This window comes from Talpa occidentalis, unplaced genomic scaffold (assembly GCF_014898055.3).
Source record: "Talpa occidentalis isolate TD23 unplaced genomic scaffold, MPIMG_talOcc4v2.1 talOcc4.9, whole genome shotgun sequence".
NCBI classification, from domain to species: domain Eukaryota; kingdom Metazoa; phylum Chordata; class Mammalia; order Eulipotyphla; family Talpidae; genus Talpa; species Talpa occidentalis.
The window spans coordinates 76,625,715-76,649,106 of record NW_023605305.1 but is presented as its reverse complement, the minus strand read 5'-3'; the positions used below and the strand labels follow the sequence as shown (position 1 = coordinate 76,649,106).

General features: G+C 44.0%; 1 protein-coding gene across 3 annotated transcripts; it reads right to left on the bottom strand.

Annotated features, from left to right (window-relative positions):
* Nucleotides 1-13,252: 13,252 nt before the first annotated feature.
* RIT1 (Ras like without CAAX 1) lies at nt 13,253-22,753 on the bottom strand. 3 transcript variants are annotated; one of them, XM_037499971.2, is made up of 6 exons: nt 22,604-22,753; nt 22,029-22,176; nt 21,811-21,867; nt 15,797-15,870; nt 15,378-15,569; nt 13,253-13,790 (listed from the first exon to the last, which is right to left on the bottom strand). In XM_037499971.2, the coding sequence occupies exons 2-6, from the start codon at nt 22,132-22,134 to the stop codon at nt 13,560-13,562; spliced, it is 660 nt and encodes a 219-aa protein (XP_037355868.1). In that variant the 5' UTR covers nt 22,135-22,176; nt 22,604-22,753; the 3' UTR covers nt 13,253-13,559. The 3 variants fall into 3 exon arrangements, with proteins under 3 accessions (XP_037355868.1, XP_037355869.1, XP_054547268.1); XM_037499972.2 differs by having other exon boundaries at nt 22,628-22,753; XM_054691293.1 differs by lacking the exon at nt 22,029-22,176 and having other exon boundaries at nt 22,628-22,649.
* Nucleotides 22,754-23,392: the final 639 nt, after the last annotated feature.

Genomic DNA, 23,392 nt, shown 5'->3' with positions numbered 1-23,392 from the left:
TCACATTCATTCCTGAGTCAACAATTTTTATTTATTGAATGTTTACCATAGGATAGGTATTGGGGTATAATATATTGATGAGTCCTGCTTAGCAGAGGGCAAGTATTAATCAAAGACTCACACTAATAAAAGTGTAATTAAAAACAGAAATGCTCTGAAAAGGAACAGGTTAATGCAACATGTTGGGGTCATACTGCAGTGATGTGACCATAGCAACTGCTCTTTCTCTGCATGCCTTCAAGTCTGGAATGATTCACTTTTGGTATTTTCTGTTCTGTGTAAATTAGCCTCCCTTTGTGTACATTAGAGATAAAGAAATAGGAGAAAAACTCCCTGTTCCTTTAAGTTTCAGTGAAGGTATTAAAATATTTTTAAATTACAAGACTAGAGTAATAAACATAAGAAAATTGGAAAATAGAGAGGAGGGAAAAAAAATAACCAAGATTCCAAAGCCTTCGCAACCATTTTATCTTCTAGTTTTATTTCCTGTGAATTTTCCCCCCACATACATCACTCATGATCACTTTAGAAAACATGTAAAATAAATCACATAGAAGAGGGGGACTTCCTACAGGCAAGTCCATGTCTCATTCCAATTCATTGTAACTTTTAGGATTGTAATCGTGGCATGTATATAAATGTATGTATTCTTTGTAGGTCTTAACAAGTAACATGATGATGTAACAACAATGGTAGGGTGTTCTGGCACTAGGGATGTATTTGGCTACAATTAACAGGAAACCCAATTCAAATTGACTTAAACAGGGCCTCCCTGGTGGCAAAGGGGTTAAAATCTCAGTGCTATCAAGCTATTGCCAGCCACTGCAGCATGAGTTCTAACCCTGGCTGGGGAGCTAACCCACATGGCGCGGCAGACCTCTCCTGTCATGCTCATGCCTGCTGCTGCCCTCAGCAGTGTATTTCAGTAGATCTGCCTGTTCTGCTCCCCACTCAGTCTCTGGTGAATCCTCTCAACCCCTGCACCTCTGGCCTGTACCCCAGTTCTTGTATGTATAAATAAACAAATCTTCCAATTTAAACATTAAGAAAATGTGCTAGTTCACCTAATGGAAAGTCCAGAGGTGGGGCAGTCTCCTGAGCTGACTTCTGCAGAAGGTCCTGGAACTATCAAGGATCCAGATTCTTTCTGTGGGCCCACTCTGACATTCAGTGAGCTTAGTCCTAAGGCTCTTATGGTGTGACTATAGCCACTCCCAGGGCTTCACACTTTCCACTCACTTACACACTGAAAGAGGACATTGCTTCAGAACCTCTCCTAGAAAAATAAGGTAGATCATTTCTGGAAGCACCGAAGTTTAATCTCTCTTTTGATCTTGCTGGTTCCAAATGTGTCACATGGTCATTTCTGACTAGTCACAGGCAAGGATGGAATTATCTTCAGACCATTTAGAAATGCGCCTCCCTGGTGGTGCAAGGGGTTAAGACGCAACCTGTGAAGCTATCCACAGACACTGCAACACGAGTTCGATCCCCAGGTGAGGAGCTGCCCACATTAGGGAGCTGTCCACATGGTGCAGCAGACCTCTCCTGACTCACCCGCTGCTCTCCTCAGCAGTGTACCTCAGTCAGTCTGCCTGTTCTGTTGCCCAATCTGTCTCTGGTGAATCCTCTCGCCCTCTACCCCACACCTCTGGCCTGTGCCCCCATTCTTGTATGCATGAATAAATCTTTTTTTTAACATTTTTAAAATTTTTTAAAAGGTTTCCAAGTACCAAGAATACTCAATTTTCTTTTTTTTTAAGATTTATTTATTTATTTATACAAGCACTGGGTACAGTCAGAAGCGCGGGAGGGCGAGAGAATTCACCAGAGCCAGAGCGGGGAGCAGAGCAGGCAGAAGGACCGAAGTACACTGCTGAGGGGAGCAGCGGGCGGCAGGAGAGGTCTGTGCGCCATGCGGGACCCTCCTCTGGTGGCCGGGGAGCAGCCAGGGATCGAACCGGGGCCGCAGAGGCCGCGGGCAGCTTCGCAACCCAGTGCTCAACCGCTGCGCCACCGGGGAGGCCCATTTTTAAAATTTTTTTTAAAGATTTATTTATACAAGAACTGGGGTACAGGCCAGAGGCACAGGAGGGTGAGAGAATTCACCAGAGACAGAGCGGGGAACAGAACAGGCAGATCCACTGAAATACACTGCTGAGGGGAGTAGCGGATGAGACAGGAGAGGTCTGCTGCACCATGTGGGTATCTCCCTGGCTGGCCGGGGATTGAGCTCTGCTGCAGAGGCTGCAGACAGCTTCACAGCGCTGTGCTCAACCCGCTGCACCACTAGGGAGGTAAATAAATAAATCTTTTTTTAAAAAAAAAGGAAGAAAGAAAGAAAGAAATGCCCTGGAACTGAGAGTGGGAAATGTCATTTCCTTTAGAAGGTAGGTGACTGCTGGGTGGACAAAAGGCAAAGAGCAGCACATTTTTTAAAAAGATTTATTTATTTTTATACAAGAGCTGGGGTACAGGCCAGAGGTGCAGGAGGGTAAAAGGAGTCACCAGTGACAGAGTGGGGAGCAGAACAGGCAGACGACCAAAATACACTACTGAGGGGAGCAGCAGGTGCGACAGGAGAGGTCTGACACGCCATGTGGGAATCTCCCTGCCCAGACAGGAATCGAACCCGTGCTGCAGAGGCTGTGGACAGCTTCACAGCACTGCCTCAACCTGCCACACCACTAGGGAGGCCCATAAGAACAGCACATTTTTTTTTTATACAGTGCCTCTCATTCCAAGGGGATCGCTCTCTCTCTCTCTCTCTTTTTTTTTTTTAGATTTATTTATTTATGCATACAAGAACTGGGGTACAGGGCAGAGGTGCGGAGAGGTGAGAGGAGTCACCAGAAACAGAGTGGGGAACAAAACAGGTGGACTGAAATACACTGCTGAGGGGAGCAGCAGGCGAAACAGGAGAGGTCTGCTGCACCATGTGGGTAGCTCCTTGGCCGGCCAGGGATCGAACTCATGCTGCAGAGGCTGCGGACAGCTTCAGTGCTGCCCAAACTCCTGGCGCCACCAGGGAGGCCCTCCAAGGGGATCTCTTTACAACAAACTCTCAGAGAAGAGTTCCTGGGTTACTAACTGTCTCACATACTGACCTCACCCATCTCCCATGATCTTGTGGTTTGAAAAGAGAGACAGCCTAGTTCTTGGAGTCCTTTATAAATAATTCAAGAATAACCTAAGTTTAGTCATAAGGCATAATTTCTCAGAAAACTGAGAACATGTCTATTCTTAATCAGTATACTTTTTATAAACTAGCAAACTGGGGAGTATCCCAACTGCCTAAAACAATTGCCTAAGTCAAATACCAATTATGAACACCTCTAAGAAATGCTCAAAACTTTGCTTGGCAAAACTCCAAGTGAAGGTCCAATACTCAATAGGCCCAGGAATAGGGGCCTCCCTGGTGGCACAAGGGGTTAAGTCTCAGCACTATCAAGCTACTGGCAGCCACTGCAGCATGAGTTTGATCCCCAGCCAGGGAGCTGATGCACATGGCGCCGCAGACCTCTCCTGTCTCGCCTGCTGCTCCCCTCAGCAGTGTATTTCAGTCAGTCTGCTGTTCTGTTGCCCACTCTGTCTCTGGTAAATCCTCTCACCCCCTGTACTGCGGGCCTGTTCCCTGGTTCTTGTATGTATAAATAAATAAAACTAATTTTTTTTTTAAATTGGCCCAGGAATAGATGTGCAAACAGAAATCTGGATAAAAGCCAGAGAACTCATTCACTGCTCTTGCATTGAAGCCTGAGGTGCTGTTCATCCACCTCAATCTCATCGAAGAGCTATAACAGAATCCTAAGGGACTAATTTTCTTTTTTTAAACAAAGCCCAAGCTTTTTAAATTTTTATTTTTTAACTATTTCTTTTATTTTTGTGTAGAAGAACTGGGGTACAGGCCATAGGTGCAGGGAGTGACAGAATTCACCACAGACAGAGTGGGGAGCAGAACTCATGTTGCGGTGGCTGGCAATAGCTTGATAGTGGTGAGATTTTAACCCCTGCACCACCAGGGAGGCCCTTATTTTCTTTTTTTAATAAAAAATAGCAAACATAGTTAATATGCCTGAAAGTTTACCAATGCTGAGCCCTGTTTTAAGCATTCAAATTAACACCCTACCAACAATCCTTTTGGATCTGTGCTATTAATACACCCCCATTTATTTGTTTATTTATTTTAAAGATTTATTTTATTTATCCATACAAGAACTGGGGCACAGGCCAGCAGTATGGAGTGGTGAGAGGTCCCACCAGAGACAGAGTGGGGAACAGAACAGGCAGACTGACGGAAATACACTGCTGAGGGAAGCAGCAGGAGAGTCAGGAGAGGTCTGCTGCGCCATGTGGGCAGCTCCCTGGTGGGCTGGGGATCAAACTCATGCTGCAGTAGCTGCAGACAGCCTCACAGTGCTATGCCTAAACCCTTGTGCCACCAGGGAAGCCCTACACCCCCATTTAATAGACAAAAAAACTAGAGGTGCCCAGAGAATACAACTGAGGCTTGAAGGACTGTCTGGTTGTTTATTCATTGCTGAATACCCAGCACACATGGGACACAATGTAGCAATCATTGGCAAAGGTTTGTTGTATGAGGGGAGATACCAGGACCAAAACAGTGTCTAGAAAGGAGACCAAGAGCAAACTCGAGAAGACTTTGCCTCTTATTCATTCTGAGTCAGTTCAAAAGAAGTTTGGTTAAAAGTTGAGTTTTAGGGGCTCCCTGGTGGTGCAAGGGGTTGAGACGCAGCCTGTGAAGCTGTCCGCAGCCTCTGCAGCATGAGTTCGAGCAACCCACATGGCACAGCAGACCTCTCCTGACTTGCTCGCTGCTCCCCTCAGCAGCCTACTTCCATCAATCTGCCTGTTCTGTTCCCTGCTCTGTTTCTGGTGAATCCTCTCACCCCCCACCCCATCTCTGGCCTGTACCCCAGCTCTTGTATGAATAAATAAATAAATCTTTAAAAAAAAGGAAAAGGTCCTCCCAGTGGCGCAGTGGGTTGAGCGCAGCACTGTGAAGCTGTTGGCAGCCTCTGCAGCATGGGTTCGATTCCCGGCCAGCCAGGGAGATTCCCACATGGCGCCAGACCTCTCCTGTGGCACCCGCTGCTCCCCTCAGCAGTGTATTTCGGTCATCTGCCTGTTCTGTTTCCTGCTCTATCCCTGGTGAATCCTCTCACCCTCCCACACATCTGGCCTGTGCCCCGGTTCTTCTATGCATAAATAAATAAATATTTTAAAAAAAGAAAAAGAAAATTAAAAAAAAAGTAAGTTTTAGGGCCTCCTTGGTGGCGAAGGGGGTTAAGACTTGTCACTCTGAAGCTATCTGCAGCCACTGCAGCATGAGTTCAATCCCCAGCCATGGAGCTGACCCACAAGGCACGGCAGACCTCTCCTGTCTCACTTGCTGCTCCCTTCAGCAGTGTATTTCAATAGATCCACCTGTTCTGCTCCCCACTCTATCTCTGGCAAATCCTCTCACCCTCCTACACCTCTGACCTACACCCCAGCTCTTGTATGCATAAATAAATCTTTTAAAATTTTGCATTTTAAAGAAAGAGATGAGTTTTACATTATTGCTTTTTTTGGTGGCGGTGAGTGTCTCTTAGCAGCAACTGGGCCCACATCTTCTCTTGAGGTGACTAAGGATATGAAAATCAGAGTTACAACGTTTGGAAGGACTGTACGTGTTATTTCTGACTAAAGGGACATGCAGGCGTGCCTCCTCAACTGGCAGTTGGGTTACATTGCACCTGAGCACACCTACAGAGTCACTTGCATAAAAACCTTGAGTTTCCCTGCCTCCACTCCCTCACCTACACCCTCCTCTGCAAGGCTAGGGAAAGCATCTGGTGGGAGATGTTCTGGGAGCTGAAAGATTTTCATCTAGTCAGAGTAAAACTGTAACAAACTAGCAATAACGAGCTCTTGGAAGGGCAGGAAATGAGATGACCCCACCCCAGCAGTTTTTGTTCAAAAAACTAGGTGACTTAATGATATGATCCTGTGTACTGAGGAATGTATACACTGCACCAAAAGCTGCTCATCAAGGTTTTTTTGCTTCTTTTTAAGCAAGGACTATTCAATAAATCTAAAACATTTCAGTAATTGTTTCAAGGCTAACTCATGTTTAAAAGTTGATTAAAATTCCAGAATACTGTACACATGAACACCTGAAAATTTAATCCAGTGGTTTCCTTCATAACAATGTATGCATTTATCTTTGTTTGTCCCCAAATTCCTTGTTTCCTGACTTGTGAACTATATTATGGCATCCTCCTTGTTGCTTACTCCCAGCTGTTCTCCATCCCCTCACCACCATGGTCACTAAAATTTTCCACAGCTATTAACTACAACCTATCTCTGATTTACACAGTCCTCCAATGATCTCCCAAGACACTTCATCATGCGGCTCTGTGATCCCTAATCTAGGAATCCATGATCCCTAATCAAGGAATGCTGTGCCTGCAACCAGAATCATCTGGGGAGGTTTTTGTTTTGATATGGATTCCTGGATGCTTTCAGACGACTATCAAAATTTTCAGAGGCTAAATTGAGAAAATGACAAAAAAAAAAACATCTCTCTGGCTGCTTCTGATACAAAATAACCAGTTTTTGGTGACCACACGCATGTTAGACCAGCTTTCTCACCAGTGAGCCCTGCCCTTTTGATCTGCTGCCATATCCCAGCTCTTATCCTTTACCCCAAGTTTGCTTCTTGATGCCTGTTCTGTGTATAACACGATAGTCTTGATTTTCCTGTTCTTAATTCTGGTGATTCTTGACTTCTCTGTTCTAAATCATACTTTGTCTCTTTTTGAGAAACTTCATGATCTAATCCCACCTATATCGTTCAATGCATTCTTTTAATTAGTCATTTTAAGTCTCTGCTTTATTGCCTACTTATTGTCTGTCTTCCCAATGAATTACCCCCTGAAGCAGAAACATGTTTAAGGAGTTTTGTGTTGTTGTTGTTTTTAAAGATTTATTTATTTGTTTGTTTGTTTATACATACAAGCACTGGGTACTCAGAAGCGTGGGAGGGTGACAGAATTCACCAGAGCGGGGAGCAGAGCAGGCAGAAGGACCGAAGTACACCGCTGAGGGGAGCAGCGGGCGTCAGGAGAGGTCTGCGCGCCATGTGGGACCCTCCTCTGGTGGCCGGGGAGCAGCCGGGGATCGAACTGGTGCCGCAGAGGAACTGGCGCCGCAGAGGAACCAGTGCCCCATAGGCTCTGGGCAGCTTTGCAACCTAGCGCCCAACCGCTGCGCCACCGGGGAGGCCCTGTTGTTGTTTTTTTAAGATTCTTTTTTAATTAATTTTTGAGTAGAAGAACTGGGGCAATAGCTCTGAGACTTAACCCCTATGCTACCAGGGAGGCCCTGTAAGTTTTTTTCTTTAAAAGATTTATTTATTTATGCATACAAGAACTGGGGTACAGGCCAGAGGTGCAGTTGGTGAGAGGATTCACCAGAGACAGAGCGGGAAGCAGAACAGGCAGACTGACTGAAATACACTGCTAAGGGGAGCAGCGGGCAAGACATGGGAGGTCTGCTGCACCATGTGGGTAGTTCCCTGGCTGGCCGGGGATCAAACTCTGCTACAGAGGCTGTGGATAGCTTCATAGTGCTGCGCTTAACCCCTTGTGCCCCCTGGGGGCTCCAAGTTTTTGTTTTTATTTTTTAAGATTTATTTATTTATTTATGCATACAAGAACTGGGGTACAGGCCGGAGGTGTGAGGATGAGAGGATTCACCAGAGATGGAGTGGGGAACAGAACAGGCAAATTGACTGAAATACACTGCTGAGGGGAGCAGCAGGCAAGACAGGAGAGGTCTGCTGTGCCAAGTCGGTTAGCACAGGGATCTAACTCGGCCATGCTGCGGTGGCTGCTGATAGTTTCATAGTGCTGCAACTTAACCCCTTATGCCACCAGGGAGGCCCCAACTATCTCCCAGGCTCTGTAAGTTTTTAAGCTAACTTATTTTAAAGAAAACTGGCTACATCCCAGTTCTCACCATCTGAACAATGAAGGGAAAAAGATCTGCAAGACTCTATAGAAGGGTTGACTTAATTATGCTATCTAACTACATTTTCCTAAAAGCTAAAATCTCTTCTGGTTCCTCCAGCTCATATTTGGTTCCCTGCTCCCAAACAGGTGGCAAGCCAACTCAACTCATCAAAGGAGAGTGTGCTTTCTGCAGACAAGGGTTAAGCAGCTCCAGCTTTCTTCATATATTTGGGGGCAGTCTAGCCAGAGGTGAAGAGCACACTGTTGAAACACAAGTAACCAATAAACCAAGGAAGAATTAGCATCAGACTCATCTCCCCGCTTTCTTTTTTTCCATTATTTTAAAAAATATTTTTATTTATTTATGCATACAAGAACTGGGGTGTAGGCCAGAGGTGTGGTGGGGGTGGTGGGGGTGAGAGGATTCACCAGAGCCAGAGTGGGGAGCAGAATAGGCAGATTTACTGAAATAAACTGCTGAGGGGAGCAGCAGGTTGAGATAGGAGTTCTGCAGCGTCATATGTGGGTAAACTCCCTGGCCAGGAATCAAACTCAGGCAACATTGGTGATAGCGTGATAGCGCTGAGACTTAACCCCTAAGCCACCAAGGAGGCCAAAATAGTTATTTTCTTAACTTATTTATTTTAATTTATGCTATACCTAATCATTTCACAGCAATTTTCAGTGAGGCAAAAAGGAGAAAGACAAAATTAATTTGTGCAGTGAGAGCATTTGGAGATATTTTAAGGACAGGGTGAATAATCTGTTTAGTCAGAGAACCAGGATTTCAAACTTCTTCCCTGTATGGTTATATAAATCACGTAAGTTTCAGTTCCAGCAAAGATGATGAAATACAGGAAGAACAATTTGAATATAAATTTTAATTTGAAGCTGAGCAAATCCAAGATTACGATAAATCCAACAGTTTCAGTATTGAGCCATCTTTTAAAGTCAAGCACTTGTCAAAGTTCGTAAGGACACCTGGCCCATCATGTGATGGGTTAACACTCCGGACTTTGGATAAGGCCTCCTAAAAAATAAGGACTTCAAATTTCTGTCTTATCCTTCTCAAAGACTGAGTTTGGAAAAGAGGCAACACTACCAACATTTATTGGACCTTAATGAATTTAGAAAGTAATAATAGGAGTAAAGAGAAATTTCAGTAGTATCTCTTTGATCTTATCTCTCAATTAACTTTTTTTTTTAAGATTTATTTATACAAACACTAGGTACAGTCAGAAGTGCAGGAGAGTGAGAGAATTCACCAGAGTCAGAGTGGAGAGCAGAGCAGGCAGACTGATGAAGCACACTGCTGAGGGAAGCAGCGGCGGCAGGAGAGGTCTGCGCGCCATGTGGGACCCTCGCTGGCGGCCCGGGGATCAAACCGGCGCTGCAGAGGCTGTGGGCAGCTTCACAACTCAGCGCTCAACTGCTGTGCCACCGGGGAGGGGAGGCCCTTTTTTTTTTTTTTTAAAGATTTTACTTATTTATTTTTGCTTAGAAAAAGTGGGTGTAGACGAGAGGTGCAGGGGGCAGGGGTGAGAGGATTCACCACAGAGTGGGGAGCAGAACAGGTGGATCTACTGAAATACACTGCTGAGGGGAACAGTGGGTGAGACAGGTGAGGTCTGCTGAACCATTTGGGTATCTCCCTGGCTGGGGATCGCACTGGTGCTGCAGTGGCTGTTGATTGCTTCAGTGCTGAGACTTAACCCCTTGTGCCACCAGTAGATCTGCCTGTTCTGTCCCACCCTCCCGCGCCCCACCCCCACCTCCCAGCCTGTCTCTGGTGAATCCTCACCCCCTGCACCTCTGGCCTGTCCCCCAGTTCTTATATGCATAAATGAATCTTTTTTTTTTAAATATCTTTTATTTTTTTTATTTTTTTTTTATGGAGGCAGGTTTATTATTTGTTTGTTTGTTTTTGTTTATACAAGCACTGGGTACAGTCAGAAGTGCGGGAGGGTGAGAGAATTCACCAGAGCCAGAGCGGGGAGCAGAGCAGGCAGAAGGACCGAAGTACACTGCTGAGGGGAGCAGCGGGCGGCAGGAGAGGTCTGCGCGCCATGCGGGACCCTCCTCTGGTGGCCGGGGAGCAGCCGGGGATCGAACCGGCGCTCCAGAGGCTGCGGGCAGGTTCGCAACCCAGCGCTCAACCGCTGCGCCACCGGGGAGGCCCGAATCTTTTTTTTTTAAAGATTTATTTTTATTTATGCAAGCACTAGGTAAAGTCAGAAGCGCGGGAGGGTGAGAGAATTCACCAGAGCCAGAAGGCAGAGCAGAGCAGGCTGACTGACGAAATATACTGCTGAGGGGAGCAACGGGCAGCAGGAGAGGGTCTGCGCACCATGTGGGACCCTCGCCCGGCGGCCGGCCGGGGATCGAATCGGCGCTGCAGAGGCTTCAGGCAGCTTTGCAACCCAGTGCTCAACCGCTGCTGCGCCACCAGGGAGGCCCCAATAAATAAATCTTTAAAAAACACTCCTCTAACGTTCAAACTAAGTCCTCCCTACCAACATTGATGTAGAGTAGTGGAGATAAAAGTAGCCAACTTCACATAAAAAACAAATCACTCCTTTTTCTCACATTTAATATAGTCACTTGAAACAACTTTAATTAATCCTTCATCAGGTAACAAATGTGCTATAACTTTCAATGTTTTTCCTGTTTCTCCACTAAGGAGGTAATCTCACTGAAGGGGCATTCCATGGCATGGTCCATAGCACCTGACCCAGGTGTTCTGTTATATCAAATTCGAGTTACTGGTATTTTCTAGAAGATAGAATCTCATTGTATTAAATTTTGTCTTTTTTAAAAGATTTATTTATGCATACAAGAACTGGGGTATAGGCCAGCGGTGCTGGGGGTGAAAGGATTCACCAGAGACAGAGTTGGGAGCAGAACAGGAGGATCTACTGAAATACACTGCTGAGGGGAGCAGCAGGTAAGACAGGAGAGGTCTACTGTGCCATGTGGGTTAGCTCCCGGGCCAGCAGGGATCCAACTCGTGCTGCAGTGGCTGGTGATAGCTTCATAGCACTGTCTTTAACCCCTGTGACATCAGGGAGGCCCCTTAAATTTTTCTTAAAATCGCCCTTTTGCAATGACTCTACTTTTCTATCCATTCAGTCAAGTAAAAGCCCAGCAATTTAAAAAGCTTCCTATTGTGTCATACAAGCTATTTGTAGGTGTGAAAAACTTTCCTTACCCTAAACATCACAGTAGCCCACTTCTTGCTAATATCCCATGACATTAAATTCTTTTTGAACTCTTATTAAATGGCTGAGACACTATCTTCTGCATTTTGTAATGGACCAATGTGGTAATGACATAAACAGTTCCAGTGTTAATCAGCTTGTCTCTGAACTTTTTTCTCTCCAAGATTCTAGGCAGTAATTGGTTTTAATACCCTCCAACTGAATAAAATTGATTATTTGGAGTTTATAAAATAAGGATCACTAAGAACAGAACTATGATTTACACATATCATATCCTTTACACTATTCAGCAACATGAATTCTCAACACAACTGATGGGTTGTAATTAACCCACTTGAAATATGTCTTAAAAATACTGATTTATTTTTAATACACAAAAATAAATTCCCTTCAGTCTTATAGATGTTACTTCCTGGCATTGTTGTTTTGACTATCCTTTAAGAACTATATAGCTGTCAACTTCTTGCTTAATGCTATCCTCTACATCATTAGTAATGAGAAACTAAGGCATAAACTCAAAAAAGCTCTAAGCTACTTTAAATGTGGTAAAAGACTGTTAAAATAGAATTGCACTATACCTCTTCCACTCTCATGCTTCTCCAAAATGCTATGTTTTCTCTTAAGACTTTTGTCCTGCATAGATTGAAATTCTGGGTTTTTTAATTTTAGACACTTGGAGTACCACAAAACATGATTTATTTAGTAGCAAAAACATTTTCAACAATTCCAAAAGGGACCATTACTCAACTAAAACAGTTACAACGATCACTTTTCTTTAAACCTAGAACATAGACCATTGATTATAAGGAAAAACATCACAGCCTTGCCCTTCTACCTGTAAAAAGAATGAAAAACAAGTGAGCTGCATGCTTTTAAGAGGTGATACACAGTCATGTTAAGGGTTTAAAGTAGACAATGCTTCAGTGACATTAACTGTTCAATATACGCTACATTATTCTAGCACTTTTGTACTTAATCTCCATGCTTAAGTTCAGAGAGCAAAATAATCCTGATTCCAAAACAGAGAACTCACCACCAATTTTTAAAGCTGTTTCTTTCCAAGAGGATAGTTTCTCAATTATGCATAGGTATCAAAGTGGTATTCTCTTAGGCTGTTTTGTCAAGGCTAAGCTTTTCTCTCTGAAGTGACTTAACAAGGTCCCTGATTAAAACAAAAAACCTTCAATGAGAAACTTAACTCATGGGAATTTTAAAGCTTCAAGAGTGGCTCATTAAACAGAAATACCACAGGCTTTTTTAGAGCACCGAGTCTAGTGATTGTCGATGCCAAGGAGGCACATATATATTTCACTCAAACTCCTATTTCTGTATGGAAAATGCAGTCAATCTCATAAAGGGCCTAAGAAACCTTTTGCCAGGTCTTTCTATTCTAAATAACACAGGGAAGTCAAGAGAAAGCACTAGGAGGCCATGAAAGTAAATGCATGGGTGTGTGCATTTCCGGGGGGGGGGGGGGGGGGGAATAAACCTGTCAAAGGTATAGCTGCTGTGACCAAGGATTTAGATTTAAACAAGAGTTTAGTCAAATAATGTTTCCCAAAATGTTTATACCTTTGAAGGTAAATAAAGGTGAAACCCTGAAATGAAAAGTAAAATTACCTCCAGGAGAAAACTGCAATATACTATGCTTGTTTGTTCTTAGAAATGCCAGTGCATTTGGATCAAATGTGCACGTCTCAGAAAAACCAGGTTCAGACTAAGAACACTGTTCTATTTTTTTCTAGCAAGTTCCTTCAAACATATGGCCTGATTTCCCAAATTTTTTCACTCCATAATCTGCAATGTTGGCTAGCTATATGCTGAAGTTTTAGCACTGATCTCCTCAACAGTGATCTGCCTATATGATTTTTGTCTGTCTCCAAGAAGCACGAAGTGAAAAGACTGAGGTCCCCTCTAAGACTGTCACAGGAAACTACAGATGAAAGGTAATGTGGAGTCGAGCATGACAAAAAATTCTTCTAGTGAACTTAAAAAACATAATAGTACACGTATTCGCCTGGGTATAAACAATGTACATTGATTAACATCAGCAACAGAACCCAAAACATTGGTAGATCATATCCTAATGTGACAATTTGAAAGCAGACAGTGCTCCATGGGATTAATAAATCAAAATTAGCTGAGACAACATTTTAAATACCACATCATTGAAAACTGAAAACTCCTAGTAGGCATGTCCCCTTTATCAGTTACTTTTTACAGTAACGGTCATAACAGGAGAAAGAACAAGCACCATGCTCACTAATGCAGGTTACTGGACTGCTCTGACTAAGCACTGCAGTTCAGATAAACACTTCAAATCTCAAGTTACTGAATCTTTCTTCTTCCGGAATGGTGATTTCAGCCTCTTCCATACACTGTTTTTAGGTTTAGATTTTTTCTCCATGGCGAGGACTGCCTCCTTTTCTTTCCTACGTATCTCCCGCACAAGGGCATGGAATACATCATCAATGTAGTAGCGGTATGCAGCAGATGTCTCAAAAAAGGGGCAGCTGAATTCCCGGGCCAAAGCCAGTCCTTCTTCCTTGGTGACCTTTAAAAAAAGTAGACATCAAAAAATTTAGTGGTGGGCCTCCCCGGTGGCGCAGCAGTTGAGCGCTGGGTTGTGAAGCTGCCCACAGCCTCTGCAGTGCCGATTAGATCCCCGGCCACTGGGCGAGGGTCCCACATGGTGTGCAGACCTCTCCTGCCGCCCGCTGTTCCCCGCAGCAGTGTACTTTGGTCCTTCTGCCTGCTCTGCTCCCCGCTCTGGCTCTGGTGAATTCTCTCACCCTCCCGCGCTTCTGACTGTACCCAGTGCTTGTATAAATAAATAAAAAATAAAAAATAAAAAAATTTAGTGGTAATAGTGGAAAATAATCACAACTGTTCCCAAAAAGCAAAGGTGCTACTTTAATAGGAAAAGAGTTAAACTCTGGAGATGTTTGAACAGAGAGCAGTGATTTTTATAATGTTAGAGGAAGCTGTACTATGAGACTTCCAAGATTTCCTCAGCTTTCAAATTCTATTCTATTTCTAGTATATTTTGAAGATAACTTTTTGAAACAAGGAACAGTTATAGATATCAACTAATGTTGTCTTCATACTTTTCACTTTAAGGACACAAAACATAAGGCAAAGAAATGTATATACTTAAACTATGCTATGAAAAGCTGCAAGGAACCAAAATCAATAATCCAATTATGGAGATACACCATATTTTTTCCCTATTTTTAAACACTTAAGACACTTTAGATATAAACATTTATTTTTATTTATTTATGCATGTAAGAACTAGTACAGACCAGAGGTGCTGGGGGTTGAGAGGATTCACCAAAGTGGGGAACAGAACAGGCAGACTGACTGAAATACACTGCTGAGGGGAGCAACAGGTAAGTCAGGAGAGGCTGCTGCACCATGTGGGTAGCTCCCTGGCTGGCCGGGGATCAAACTCATTCTGCAGTGGTTGCGGCTAGCTTCATAGGCTGCATCTGTTTAACACCTTGCGCCACCAGGAAGGACCTCAACATGAACATTTTATATGTAAATCCCAGAATAGACTGTTTGAACAGGGATTAAGTACTATGATGGGCATCCCTGGTGGCCTGGGGGTTGAGTCTTGGCGCTATCACCTCTACAGCCTGAGTTCGATCTTGGCCAGGGAGCTAACTCACACATGGCGCAGCAGACCTCTCCTGGCTCGCTCATTGCTCCCCTCAGTAGAGTATTTCAGGAAATCCACCTGTTCTGCTCCCCACTGTCTCTAGTGAATCCTCTCACCCACTTGCAGCTTGGCCTACATCCCAGTTCTTCCATACAAAAATAAAATAAAAACATAAAAAAAAAAGTATATCATGAAGTCAAAGCTAAGTTTGCTTCTGAGGTTTTAGAAACTAAACATTCCATGATCCTTCACTTAATGTATATTTTATTTGTCATCTGATTATTATATGGTGGATTTTATCCTATTAACTAATTCTTCCAGATTTTATACAATAGCCAAGTAGTAGATATGGAGAAATTTTCAAGGTTAAGGAGAATCTAATTTTTGAATTTTTATTTTCAGGCAAAGAAATGTATAAACAAACCAAAAATGACTGCTCACACAAGTTATAGATAGCATTTTCAATGCTATGCTCACCTGTCTTAGCTGATTTAGGTCAGACTTATTTCCCACAAGAACCACAGGTGTGTCATCAGTACGTCTAACTCGATATATAAGTTGCTTAAACTCCCGAACTTCATGGAAACTTCGACGATCAGTGATAGAATAACAGATGATAAACCCTTCTCCTGCTCTCATATACTGATCCCGCATTGCTGTAAACTCTGCCTAGAGGGAAACAAGGGTTGTTAATGTATTGATGCAATCTACAATTACATACCTATTGGCTATTTATTTTATATTAAAGAAAAGATAGGTTGATTACCTGCTATCCTGAGTCAGAGTGCATGAAAAATTAAAAGAGATGAACTAGTGATCTTCCCTGCATACGCCGTCCCCTCCCCTTTGTACTAGAATGAAAAGACCTTTCCTCATAGCATTGTGGGATTTAATACCTGTCCAGCTGTATCCAAAATGTCCAGATTGGCAGGCTCATCATCAATACGAATCCGGATTTTATAAGCGTCTTCTACAGGAGGGAAGAAAGGTGCACTATATATAAACTCACTAATGCAAAAACATTCAACCTTTTTTTTTTTTAAAGATTATTTATTTATACAAGCACTGGGTACAGTCAGAAGCGGGGGAGGGTGAGAGAATTCACCAGAGCCAGAGCAGGGAACAGGACAGGCAGACTGACACTGCTGAGGGGAGCAGCGGGTGGCAGGAGAGGTCTGTGCACCATGTGGGACCCTCCTCTGGTGGCCGGGGAGCAGCCGGGAATCAGAACCAGCGCTGCAGAGGCTGCAGGCAGCTTCGCAACCCAGCGCTCAACCGCTGCGCCACCGGAGAGTCCCCCAACCTTATTTTAAAATTCATTTTATGAATAAGTACATTAGACCTAAGTTCTTTAAGTGCCCATTATTATTCAGAAAACATGCAAAATTCATTGAGATATGTAAATTGGGTCTTTAAAGATTTTTTCCCACACATAAGTAATGACGTAAGTTTATTCATAGTTTAAGTTTTAAAGACTTCATCTACAATTCTGAGATTAAAAAGTTTTTTTTGTTTTTTCTAAAGTACTATTTTTTTTTTTTAAAGATTTATTTATTTATTTATTTATTTACACAGGCACTGGGTACAGTCAGAAGCATGGGAGGGTGAGAGAATTCACCAGAGCCGGAGCGGAGAGCAGACAGAAGGACCGAAGTACACTGCTGAGGGGAGAAGTGGGCGGCAGGAGAGGTCTGCGCGCCATGTGGGACCCTCCTCCGGTGGCCGGGGAGCAGCCGGGGGTCGAACCAGCGCTGCAGAGGCTGCGGGCAGCTTCACAACCCAGTGCTCAACCGCTGCGCCACCGGGGAGGCCCCAAAAAAAGTTTTTTTAAAAAAAATATTAGTCCAGAAAAGTAGCTTTACCTCTTATTAAATAATTGTTAGTAAGTTATACCAAGTTATACTATGTAGTTTATATATATTTATTTAATAGTCACAATAACCCAACGAGGTATTATCTCTATCTCACAGATTTAAAAAAAATATTAAATGCTAAAATGTGGGCCTCCCTGGTGGAGCAGGCAGTTGAGCACCGTACTGTGAAGTTGTCCGCAGCCTCTGCAGCGCGTGTTCGATCCTGGACAGCCGGTGAGAATCCCACATGGCAAAGCAAAGCTCTCCTGTCTCACCCGCTGCTCCCTCAGCAGTGTATTTCATCAGTCTGCCTGTTCTGTTTCCCACTCTGTCTCTGGTGAATCCTCTAACCCTCCCATGCATCTGGCCTGTACCCTGGTTCTTGTATAAATAAATGAATCTTTTTTTATTTTTTTAAATTTATTTATTTATACAAGAGCTGGGGCACAGTCAGAGGCGCGGGAGGGTGAAAGTATTCTATTCATCAGAGACAGAGTGGGGAATAGAACAGGCAGACGGACCAAAGACACTGCTGAGGGGAGCAGCAGATAGGGCAGGAGAGGTCTGCCGCGCCATGTGGGTTTCTCCCTGGCCAGCTGGGAACAGAACCCGCACTGCAGAGGCTGTGGACAGGTTCAAAGGCACTCAACCTGTTGCGCCACCGGGGAGGCCCAATAAATCTTTTTTTTTAAAAAAAATAAATAAATGCTAAAATGTGTTCCCCATATCACATAGTTAATGAACTAATCAGGGATAAAACCAAAGATTGCTGGGCCAAAAGCCTTACATACTTTACCATATGTTATAGAGCCTCCTCATTTTATGGGGGGGGGGGAAGGTTCAATTTTTTCTATTTTCTAAATAATCCATATTGTCATAACTTCTCCTTTATGAAAGCAAATTTCTCTATACATATTATAGTAACCTTGCAGAATACAGGAAAGCTAAAAAGAAAGAGAAAAAAACCCACTCATTACTATCATTCAAACAAGTGTTGCTTACATCCTGATATATTTCCTTTTAACATTTTTTCTTGAAAACCTGCTTCTGCCTCTTTCTCAAGAGTCCACTAAATTAATTTTTCTCAAACTACAACTGATGAACCACTAGAATTAGTGAATTGTAAAGAACTTAGTGGGCTGAAAACAGCATTAAAACAATTAAGCAGAAACTTAAAGAGAAAACACCAGAGCACAACCACAGGTACTAAGTATGGTTTCATGCATTTCAATTATATAAAGATAAATACATGTATACACATATACACTGATATTTATGTTTACTGATTACAATATAAAGTTTTTTTCCTTAGAGTTAGCAATCAAAGTTTGAGACAGAATGCATTAAATTATAAATTCAGTGAGAGCAGATACTGTATCATTTTGCACCCAGTGGGCCTATCACAATGCTTGGCACTTAATAGGAACTCAAGAGACATAAATATCTGCTGTTTAATCAAATAATACTGTTGGGAAAGAAGCTGACTAACTGGGGAAAAGTTGATTACAAAAACTCTTTCAGGGCAGAAGTTTATGGGCTTTACTTTAAAGAAAGGAAAACAAGGCCTCATTGGCGGCACATGGATTAAAGATGCAGCTCTATCACCAGCTACTGTGGCATGAGTTTGATCCCTAGTCCTCCTGCGCCAACCCACGTGGCGCAGCAGACCTCTCCTGTCTTGCCCGCTACTCCTCTCAGCAATGTATTTCAGTCAGTCTACCTGTTCTGTTCCCCACTCTCTCTGGTGAATCCTTTCACTGCTCCCCAACCTCTGTCTACACCCCAGTTCTTGTATGCATAAAGAAACAAATCTTTAAAAAAAAAAAAAAGATATTTCAGGAGCGCTAAATTACCTGAGCACTAAATGATTTTTAAAAAAGATCTATTTTTATTTACTTTTGCATACAAGAACTGGGTTATAGGCCAGAGGTGGGGTGTGTGTGAAAGGATTCACCAGAGACAGAGTGGGGAGCAGAGAAGGCTAATCTACTGAAACATACTGCTGAGGGGAACAGCAGGTAAGACAGGTCTGCAATGCCATGTGGGTTAGCTACCTGGCAGGGATCGAACTGTTACAGAGCAACCCTGATATAAAATGGGTTGCCTGACTGTGGGCCTCACCCACACGCTTAAAGGGGACTCTTTAATGCTAAACTGCAGACACACACAAAAGGTTGATAAAAGGTTTATTTACAAGGGAAATGAATAACTCAGGGAGAAAAAGGGGGACATAAGTTCATAAATACGTCCTACTACCCGTTCCACTGACCTGGAATCCCAATGACCCGCCAAGCTGGCAATAAACCCAGTACATCATGTGGCAGAGAAAGAGAACCCCGGCCACATGGCCAGTTAAAGATTCAAACAGAGAACATAGTTGCTTAACTCCACCCTCAGGTCCTCGCAACCTTCCCTTTGGTGATCATAGGATTTGTAGCTCCCAGTGTCTTGATGGAGTGGGGGTGGAGTCCACAAAGCCTGTATGGAGTTTGGTCAGGACATCCTTTCCCCTAACAGAACTCATGCCACAGTGGCTGGTGATAGCTTGTCAGTGCTGAGACTTAAATCCCTGTGCCACCAGGGAGGCCTCCTAAATTGACTTTATTCCTAGAATTCCCATCATAGTTTGAATCCCAGAAAAATGTTCTAAATTTGATATAGGAGAAAAAACAAGATTGTTTTGATTTTTCTCCAATCCACAGAAATCCCTACTGTATAAAAACGACCTGTCCATGGCACAAGGGGTTGAGCACAGCATGTGAGGTTGTCTGTAGCCTCTGCTGCACAAGTTTAATCCCCAGCTGGCCAGGGAGCTACCCACATAGCGCAGCAGACCTCTCCTGCTCGCCTGCTGCTCCCCTCAGCAGTGTATTTCAGTCAATCCGCCTGGTCTGTTCCCCACTGTCTCTGGTGAATCCTCTCCGCCCCCCACACCCCACTGCTGGCCTGTGCCCCGGTTCTTGTATGCATAAACAAATATTAAAAAGAAGTAAATAAAAATGACCAGTACAAACCTGGGTTAACACAGAATACTCACTGGCTTTGTGGAAAACAGAGCAGCAGACCCTCACTCAATGGAAATTCTCCTAGACCCAGGGTCAAATCCTAAAAATTCCAGTAGAATGGTAGCACTTCTTTGCTCTCTTCCATTCTTTTATACTGGAAGATAACCCTGTATTTTATTTTTTTTTTTAGCTTAATAGGTAGCATTTAATAGGTAAGAAACTAGGAGAGCTCAACGGTCATAGATTTTCTTTTTGGGGTGTCATAAGGCCAAAATTAAGGCATTGATCAGGCTGGTCTATTTTCTGGAGGCTCTGGGAAATCATTACCTTTCAAACTCCTTTAGGTTGTTGGCTGAATTTCTTTTCTTGTGGTTGTAAGACTGAGATTCCTGCTTCTATACTGACTTTTTTTCCTGGGGTTTTTTGTTTTTCTTTTTTTTTAAGATTTATTTTATTTATACAAGCACTGGGTACAGTCAGAAGCGCAGGAGGGTGAGAGAATTCACCAGAGCCATAGCGGGGAGCAGAGCAGGGAGCAGAGCAGGCAGAAGGACTGAAGTACACTGCTGAGGGGAGCAGCAGGCGGCAGGAGAGGTCTGTGCACCATGTGGGACCCTCCTCCGGTGGCCAGGGAGCAGCCAGGGATCGACCCTGCGGGCAGCTTCTAAACCCAGCGCTCAACCGCTGCGCCACTGGGGAGGCCCTCTATACTGACTTTTATCTGGGAGCCACTCTTAGCTGCTAGAGGCTACTTGGATCCCTTGCAGGAGGCCTGCTCCATTTTCAAAATAGCCATGGCATATACACTCCAGGAAGATAATCCTTTAGACTCAAACCTGTTTGCTTATTGATGAAGGCTACGAGTAGAAAATTTGGGAAGGAAGCATCACAAGACCAAAACTGGCTCACAAAAGGCCAGAAGCTGGAGGTGGGGGTGGAAATGATTAACATAGTCAAACAAACTATAGAAAAGTAAAGTATTTGGAAGCGCAGACCTGAGGCAGGGCTAAGGAGATTGAGAGCCATTGTAAAAGAATCTACCTAGTCAAACTAAATATAGAAAAAAATCCTCAGGAGTCAACCCTGGAAATAATTAACTTAACAGCAGTTAACAATTCCACAAAGGGACGAGCCCCTCCCAAAGTGAAGACTATCTGTAAATCTCTGCTGACAAGATGCAGCAGTTCTCCTGTGTGCGAATCTGCAGGTGTTTCTCTTCACCAACTTTCTCCCTTGCAAAGCAGCAGAGCCTCTCCTCCCAAGGCTGCCCGCCTGTAACCAGCTAACAAATCTGTCCCTTGCAGAAGCAGCTCTCTGCCCTCTTGTGTCAGTGTAAGCATCCTTTACTTCCCTTCCTTTTTTATAATAAACCTGCCCTTTTGATATAACTAAACATCTCTGCCTTGTGGGGAAACTCGCTGCTTGCCACTAAAAGGGGAGTTCTGATTGATCTTTTCTGAACCGAACACCTCTCCAAACCGATATCACTTATGGTTCAGAAATGACAGCAATGATCTTAAGTCTTTACAGAGAATTGATAAAATATGGCCAAAAATGCTTTTTACTCCAATAGTGATCTGCCAACAATAAAGCGCTAAAGATTGTAAAGGACATAAGACATTAATACATAGTAAACTTAGGTACAAAGAAGTTAATGAGAGTTTGGTATGGAAGAAATCTAGGCTCTGCATGTCTGGGTTAAGAGAGTTCAGCAGGCTGGCTCTACTTGTTTTTCTGCTTCCTTTTGTGGAAGTTCAAACCAGCTGACTCATACTTACAGAGTCAGTCTCAAGTCAGATCCTTAGAGAAGTGACAGCAAGAGACTTAAGTGGTCTTTACACTTTTCCTTTAATGTGGCAATATGTCAATCATAAAAATATGACAATCAAGTGTCCTATTAGTGTTCAATAAAAACCTAAAGGTGGCTTATGTACACATCAAGTTGTAAGAAAAAATGTTTACCATGCTATGATACTCTTAATTACATGCTAAAAAAATCCTCAGAACAGAGTTAAACACCATTTTAGAAACCTAAGTGATAACCTGACTTACCAATAGTGGGGTCATGATCTTCTGGAAATCGGTGACTGATGAACTGCATGGTCATGGCTTCAAAACAAGAAATGAAAGGTAAAATTCACACAGAAGTAACCCACAGAAAGAAAGAAATGCCAACACTGCATAAGAACCCATCTCCCATTTGGTCTGGGTGCAGATCATTTGTCTTAAGTACTTTTCATCCTTCCTTCTTGAAAAATGAAAATACTCACCACTTTTCCCTACACCACCAGCACCCAGCATCACTAATTTGTACTCCCGTGAGAGCCCTGCAGGGCTGCTACAGCAGCTACCAGCCGGTCGAGCGCCAGAATCCATTGTCCTCTTGGAGAATCCTGGGGGCCCCTTAGGAAAAGGGACCTAAAAAGAAAGATTTAATCCAGGAAGGAGACACCTTGACGAGAGCCCTAGAGGCAATGCCCTACCTTCCCATTCTCTGGCCTATTACGTTCCCTCCTGAAGTCTTTCTGGAGGCCCTAAGAAATCTCCCACACCCTCACCTTCCCTCCAGGACAGCTCAATCCTGTGACACATCACAGACTGTCCGCATTACCACAGTTTCCAAAAAGGAAGAAGACTGTCGTTTCTTTGCAGACTGGGTCACCGGCCAGGGGCGGGCGTCAGCGAGCGCGAACCCCCGAGCACCGAGCCCAGAAACTCCGCCCGGCGGCAGGGGTCCTCCGCAGCCCGCGGCGCCAGCGGTTCCGCCCCCTCCCTGTTCTCCTCCGAGACGGCTTTTTCCCCGCAGCACCCCCGCCCGCCATCACGCAGCACCCCCGCGCCTCACCGGCCGAGCTCCAGCTGCTCTTACCCTCGGACGTGAGGGCCCCGGGCCGGGCCGACCACTCACTCGTCTTCCTTCTGGCGGCGAGGATCGGACGCTGACCTGTGACCCCTCCCGCAGCCGGGGAAGATGGCGCCACCGGCACCCACGTCCCGGCGGGAGGGCGGGGCCACCCCGTGACGCCCGCGGCTGGGCCCACCCCCTCCGGGGAGGGGCCGCTGTCGGGCCAGGTCCTCAAACCCAGTTCGGTGAGTGGCCGCCACTCATTCTACTCCGGTGGAGACCCACATTCACACAGGTTTAAACACTTACACAAGCCAATAAAGGAGATTGTGATCAAGTGCACACATGGGATCTCTAAAGCAACTATTCAGGGGTTGTTTTGACGCTCGTGCTGAAACCTTATCTGGCCAAATGTAATGAGTAAAGAACACGAACATCCACCAAATCCTCCCCATGTCAGAAATGAGATGAAGTTCACGTGCTATGGCAGTAAGAGCCAGTTTTCCCAAAGAGCTCTTGAAAACAGTATTAGGTCTCAAAGATGTTCAGTTAATCAAAGATCTACATGTATTGTAAACATGTTAATGAAGGATAAGATGGTCAAAAATCACTTTTTGGTTTAAACAATGTACTATCCTCCAGTAGAAAATCAAACTTGTTTTTAGGTGACATCGAATTAAACGCAGTCATAAATGAAGGTACTATCACTATATTCTCCTATTCAGGTAGTGAAATTTCTGTTTAAACTTCTATCCACTTACCGTTCTGCCTTAAAAGAACTCCCCCCTT

Bases quoted from the DNA above. Each gene is read 5' to 3' on its own strand.
- RIT1 (XM_037499971.2), bottom strand. From the start codon at position 22,134: ATGGATTCTGGCGCTCGACCGGCTGGTAGCTGCTGTAGCAGCCCTGCA. The intron at 21,868-22,028 runs GTGAGTATTTTC...CTTGTTTTGAAG, and splicing joins TGGTGGTGTAGGGAAAAGTG to CCATGACCATGCAGTTCATC. The intron at 13,791-15,377 runs GTGAGCATAGCA...CTTTTTTTAAAG, and splicing joins ACCTAAATCAGCTAAGACAG to GTCACCAAGGAAGAAGGACT.